Source organism: Gracilinanus agilis, chromosome 4, assembly GCF_016433145.1.
Source record: "Gracilinanus agilis isolate LMUSP501 chromosome 4, AgileGrace, whole genome shotgun sequence".
Lineage (NCBI taxonomy): Eukaryota > Metazoa > Chordata > Mammalia > Didelphimorphia > Didelphidae > Gracilinanus > Gracilinanus agilis.
This window is the reverse complement of record NC_058133.1, coordinates 477,288,247-477,295,066: the sequence shown is the minus strand read 5'-3', so window position 1 is coordinate 477,295,066 and position 6,820 is coordinate 477,288,247. Positions and strand designations below refer to the sequence as shown.

Below are 6,820 nucleotides of genomic sequence, written 5' to 3'. Positions count from 1 at the left end.
ATGGAGGGAGGGAGGAAGGGAGGGAGGATGGATCTGGAGCTGAGAGATAGAGGGTCTTTTTCAAGAAACAACAAGAAAGTATCACTAGATTACAGAGTAAATGGAGGCGAATAACGTATAAGAAGACTGGAAAGGGAGGAAAGGACCAGGTTATACACTGAAAATACAGACTAATACAAGACTTCATGTAAAAGGTCTCAGGCAATGTGACATAATGGATATAAATCTAACTTTTAAGTTAGAAAGATCTGATCTCAAGTCATTCCTCTGGTACATACTATTGGGTGTAAGTTACTTAACCTTTTAGTGCCCTTGGGGAACTCTTAGATCAAGAGTCAATTATATGAATTGGTGGGAAATTTCACAAGAAGAGCTTCCTATACTGGTGCAATCACCATTTCAAATGACCAAGAAATAAATAAATAAAAGGTAAAACAGCTTTTGATAAGCACACTAAATGACAGAAAACATATAGGTAGGGGAAATAATGCATAGTTACCGAACCATTTTCCTATTTTCTTACAGAAACCTGGTCATTCAGAGACAACTAATAAAATCCTCCAACTCCTAGATAAAGATGGTGATGGCACAGTCGACTTCAGCGAATTTGTTTTTCTAGTCTTCAGTGTAGTGAAAGCTTGTTATACATGCATTCAACCTCTGCTCTGCCCAGGACTACAGGAAGGGGGAAGAAGATATGAGACACGAGAGCCACAAGAAGGAAGAACAGAAGATATACCACTGAGAAGCAATGAACTTCCAGCAACAACAGACAATCACAGGGAAGATGAGAACAACCAGCCCCAAATCCCACAGAATGTTGCACAGCGCAGAGTAACAGCTGATCAAAAAGAATCCAGGGCAGAAGCAAGGATCCACATAAGAGATGAGAACACAGAAACGAGGACCAGTGGACGTCACCACATTGGAGGTGAGACATCAACATTTAGAAATAATGAGAGACAGGACCCAGCTAATGAAGATGATGGGAAATACAATGTTAGAGATAGGAGTCAGTTTTCAAGAGATGATGAGAGAGATGAAGTTAAAGAGCAGACATCAGAACAAAGGGAGAGTGGGAAAAGGCTTTTTACAGAAACTACTCCAATGCCAAGTGATAATAAGAGACACAAAGTCATAGAAGAAATCCCAACACTAAGAAATGGTAGGATGTACCATGATAGAGAGCAGTTCCCAGCACTAAGAGATGATGAGAGACATCAACTGAGAGATGAAATTCCAAGTCCAAGGGATGAGGAGAGGTACGAAGGGAGAGAACAATCCACAGAAGTAAGGCATGATAGGAGATATCAGGTGAATGGCCAAATCCCAGGAGCCTTAGAGGAAAGAAGTTATCAGATAAAGGTGCAAACTCAAGTGCCGAGAGATGATGGAAGATCTCAAGTGAGAAATCAAACACCATATCCAAGGTATGTTCCAGAACTCTATGACAGTGACGAAGAATCAGAAGCAAGATATGGTGAAAGATTCCAAGAAAAAGATCAGAGTCAGTTATCCAGTCATAAGAGGAAATATTATGTGAACAAGCAACAATCAACATTAAGGGCTAATGATAGACAATATGTAAGAGATCAATCTGTACCAGAAAAAGAAAAGACCCAAGTCAGAGATCAGCTACCGACTTCAAGGAATGATGAGAAACCAAAAGTTAGATATCAGATCCCAGCATCAAGGGATGATGAGAGACAGCAATTTAGAGAGCAAACCCCAGAACCCCAAGATGATTCGCAAGACCAAATGAAAGAACAGATCAAAGTACTAAGAGATGATGATAGACCCCAAGTTAGACAGCAGACATCAGATCCTTGGAGTGATAATAGGCAACAGGGGAGACAACAGGTCCAAGTGCCAAGGGATGAGAGAAGAATCCAAAATAGTGAGCAGATTCAAGTACCTGAAAATGAAATAAGACATCAAGATAGGCAACAAACATCAGATCTGTGGGATGATGAAAGACTACAAGAGAGAGAACAGATGACAACACAAAGAGATGATAGAAAAAGGAATGATAGGCAGCAGATCGCAGATATACCACATGATGGAAGATGTCAAGTTGGGCCTCAGTCCCCAGAAATCCAGAATGACAGAAGACAGCAGACCCCAGTATCTAGAGATGATGGAAGACACCAAATTCAAGAGCAGCCTTCAATTCCAAGGGGTGAAGGAGGAAGCCAATATAGGCAGCAGACCTCAGAAATCTCACATGATAGGAGACACCAAGTTAGGCCTCAGTCCCCAGAAATCGAGCATGATGAAAGACACCAAAATAGACAGCAGACCCGAGTCCTAATGAATGATAGGAGGCAGCAGACCCCAGTTCCAAGAGATTATGGAAGATACCAAATTCAAGAGCAACCTTCAGTTCCAAGGGATGATGGGAGAAGACAACATAGACAGCAAATCCCAGAAAGGTCAAATGATGGGAGACGCCAGGTTAGGTCTCTATCCCCAGAAACCCAGAATGACAGGAGACAGCAGACACCAGTACCAAGGGATGATGGGAGAAGGCAACATAGGGAACAGACTCCAGAAGTCTCAGATGATAGAAGACATCAGGTTAGGACTCTGTCCCCAGCAACTCAGAACGACAGGCGACAGCAAATCTCAGTAACAAGAGATGATAAGAGATACCAATTTCAAGAGCAACCTTCAGTTCCAAGGGGTGATAGGAGAAGGCAACATAGGGAGCAGACTCCAGAAGTCTCAGATGATAGAAGATGCCGGGTTAGACCTCTGTCTCCAGAAATCCAGAATGACAGAAGACAGCAGACCCCAGTACCAAGGGATGATGGGAGAAGGCAACATAGACAGCAAATCCCAGAAAGCTCTAATGATGGGAGATGCCAGGTTAGGCCTCTGTCTCCAGAAACCCAGAATGACAGAAGACAGCAGACCCCAGTACCAAGGGATGATGGGAGAAGGCAACATAGGGAGGAGACTCAAGAAGTCTCAGATGATAGAAGACACCAGGTTAGGACTCTATCCCCAGAAACCCAGCATGACAGAAGACAGCAGACCCCACTACTAAGAGATGATGGAAGATATCAAGTTCAAGAGCAACCTTCAGTTCCAAGGGATGATGGGAGAAGACAACATAGGGAACAGACTCCAGAAGTCTCAGTTGATAGAAGGTGCCAGGTTAGACCTCTGTCTCCAGAAATCCAGAATGAGAGAAGACAGAAGATCCCAGTTCCAAGGGATGATGGAAGATACCAAATTCAAGAGCAACCTTCAGTTCCAAGGGATGATGGGAGAAGGCAACATAGGGAACAGATTCCAGAAGTCTCCGTTGATAGAAGACACCAGATTAGGCCTCTGTCTCCAGAAATCCAGAATGACAGAAGACAGCAGACCCCAGTTCCAAGAGATGATGGAAGATACCAAATTCAAGAGCAACCTTCAGTTCCAAGGGATGATGGGAGAAGGCAACATAGGGAGCAGACTCCAGAAGTCTCAGTTGATAGAAGACACCAGGTTAGGCCTCTGTCTCCAGAAATCCAGAATGACAGAAGACAGCAGACCCCAGTACCAAGGGATGATGGGAGAAGGCAACATAGCGAACAGACTCCAGAAGTCTCAGATGATAGAAGACTCCAGCTTAGGACTCAGTCCCCAGAAACCCAAAATGACAGAAGACAGCAGACCCCACTACTAAGAGATGATGGAAGATATCAAGTTCAAGAGCAACCTTCAGTTCCAAGGGATGATGGGAGAAGACAACATAGGGAACAGACTCCAGAAGTCTCAGTTGATAGAAGACACCAGGTTAGATCTCTGTCTCCAGAAATCCAGAATGAGAGAAGACAGCAGATCCCAGTTCCAAGGGATGATGGAAGATACCAAATTCAAGCGCAACCTTCAGTTCCAAGGGATGATGGGAGAAGGCAACATAGAGAGCAGACTCCAGAAGTCTCAATTGATAGAAGACACCAGGTTAGGACTCAGTTCCCAGAAACCCAAAATGACAGACGACAGCAGACCCCAGTACTAAGAGATGATGGAAGATATCAAGTTCAAGAGCAACCTTCAGTTCCAAGGGATGATGGGAGAAGGCAACATAGGGAGCAGATGCCAGAAGTCTCAGATGATAGAAGACACCAGGTTAGGACTCTGTCCCCAGAAACCCAGAATGACAGAAGACAGCAGACCCCAGTACCAAGGGATGATGGGAGAAGGCAACATAGGGAGCAGACTCCAGAAGTCTCAGATGATGGAAGACGCCAGGTTAGGCCTCTGTCTCCAGAAACCCAAAATGACAGAAGACAGCAGACCCCAGTACTAAGAGATGATGGAAGATATCAAGTTCAAGAGCAACCTTCAGTTCCAAGGGATGATGGGAGAAGGCAACATAGGGAGCAGACTCCAGAAGTCTCAGATGATAGAAGACACCAGGTTAGGACTCTGTCCCCAGAAACCCAGAATGACAGAAGACAGCAGACCCCAGTACCAAGGGATGATGGAAGAAGGCAACATAGGGTTCAGACTCCAGAAGTCTCAGATGATAGAAGACACCAGGTTAGGCCTCTGTCTCCAGAAATCCAGAATGACAGAAGACAGCAGACCCCAGTACCAAGGGATGATGGGAGAAGGCAACATAGGGAGCAGACTCCAGAAGTCTCAGATGATGGAAGACGCCAGGTTAGGCCTCTGTCTCCAGAAACCCAAAATGACAGAAGACAGCAGACCCCAGTACTAAGAGATGATGGAAGATATCAAGTTCAAGAGCAACCTTCAGTTCCAAGGGATGATGGGAGAAGGCAACATAGGGAGCAGATGCCAGAAGTCTCAGATGATAGAAGACACCAGGTTAGGACTCTGTCCCCAGAAACCCAGAATGACAGAAGACAGCAGACCCCAGTACCAAGGGATGATGGGAGAAGGCAACATAGGGAGCAGACTCCAGAAGTCTCAGATGATAGAAGACACCAGGTTAGGACTCTATCCCCAGAAACCCAGAATAACAGAAGACAGCAGACCCCAGTACCAGGGGATGATGGGAGAAGGCAACATAGGGAGCAGACTCCAGAAGTCTCAGATGATAGAAGACACCAGGTTAGGCCTCTGTCTCCAGAAATCCAGAATGACAGAAGACAGCAGACCCCAGTACCAAGGGATGATGGGAGAAGGCAACATAGGGATCAGACTCCAGAAGTCTCAGATGATGGAAGACACCAGGTTAGGCCTCTGTCTCCAGAAATCCAGAATGACAGAAGACAGCAGACCCCAGTACCAAGGGATGATGGGAGAAGGCAACATAGGGAGCAGACTCCAGAAGTCTCAGATGATGGAAGACACCAGGTTAGGCCTCAGTCCCCAGAAACCCAAAATGACAGAAGACAGCAGACCCCAGTACTCCAAGATGATGGGAAACACAAACAAATTTCAGAACTCCTGAGCAACAGAAGACACCAAGTGAGAAGCCAAAATGCTAGAACAGAAGTCAATGACAGTTTCCAGGTGAGACCCACTGTCCTAATACCAAAGTATAAGGATGATAGGAAAGCCAGTATTAATGAAGACACCCTCATACAAAGGGATGGGATCAGAAATCATGTGAGAAATCCAACCCTAACTACAAGAAATGATGGGAGGTGTCAGAGCTCTGCAAATGGAGATGATGAGACTTACTTTTTAAGCAATGATGAAAGAAATTCTCAGAGAGATTTATCTCAGAGATTTCATGATGATGATCAGGAACAGCCACATGAACGACCTAATCATTGGAATTCCCCAAAGCAGAAACAAACATCACAGAGAGCTGAGCGTAGATACCCCAACACCCAGGGATCACTGGTGGAGACAAAGGGTAGTCCAATATATTGTGACGTGTATTTTTTGACAAAGCAAAAAGGCAACTGGTTATGCTATTGTATTCCTGACCCATCAGAACAAAAAGATGAAGGAAGCACACAAAATAATGAATATCACACAGCCTTTGGAGATGATCAACATGGCAGGCAGAGAGGAGACTGGGAGTCTGATACTGAAGATCAATATCACTCTCATGACTGGCAATCAGGTGGTTACTATCCTGATGAGGAGCAATATTGGAGACAGGAACCAGTTGAATGGAATGATGGAAACTATTCATTTCAGGGGTGGGTAGAAAGAGAGGACAACCCACATCAATACATAGAACAAGACTGGGAAGAAAATCCTAATGATGAGACTTACTGTCTCTATCCCAGTCCTGTCTGGAAATCAGGTCACCAGCACCACTCTCTAGGCTGGACCCAGAAAGTTCATGAGTTCCAGCAGAATCTCAGGAACCCAGATGATTGTCCATTCTTTGAAGATGACTTCTAAAATCCTGCCCAGATTCCCAAAGGTATTTCAGATATTGGATATGCTTTGCCATTCCCCACACTAAAAGGGTTGTATGTTCTGATCTTTTTCTTTGAGAAAACATGTAACGATACTAGTTTATAATCAGCAGAATCTGTCGTCTTTTGGTTTCTGGGGTTCAGAGGGATTCTTTAGGGTGAAGAAAGAAAACAAGTGATCTGTCAGATCTCCAATGGCCCTGTGACTACGTACAACATCAATGAATCACAGCTCTCAAGGCTTACCTGGAGGACATTTCTTGGTCAAAATTCTAAGCTTGTATGAAAATCAATAATAAATGAATAGCATTCAAAAAACTACTGTCTTATGAAGTATGTTTTTCCTCCTATTCCAAGTTCAAACTCATGGGCCCTCAGATTAGAAAGAGAGATAAAGTAAATTATTTGGCAGGCTCCAGAATAGGTTTAAAGATCCTAACTCTTGGGATAGCTAGATGGCTCAGTGGATAGAGAGC

At 44.4% G+C, this 6,820-nt stretch overlaps 1 protein-coding gene across 1 annotated transcript in view; it reads left to right on the top strand.

Moving 5' to 3' along the window:
- LOC123246758 (trichohyalin-like) overlaps window positions 1–6,327 on the top strand; it is a 7,321-nt gene extending 994 nt beyond the window's left edge. The window contains exon 2 of the mRNA XM_044675553.1: window positions 526–6,327. Coding sequence (XP_044531488.1) covers window positions 526–6,327 — 5,802 coding nt within the window. The remainder of the gene's footprint in view (window positions 1–525) is intronic.
- The last annotated feature ends 493 nt before the right edge of the window (window positions 6,328–6,820 follow it).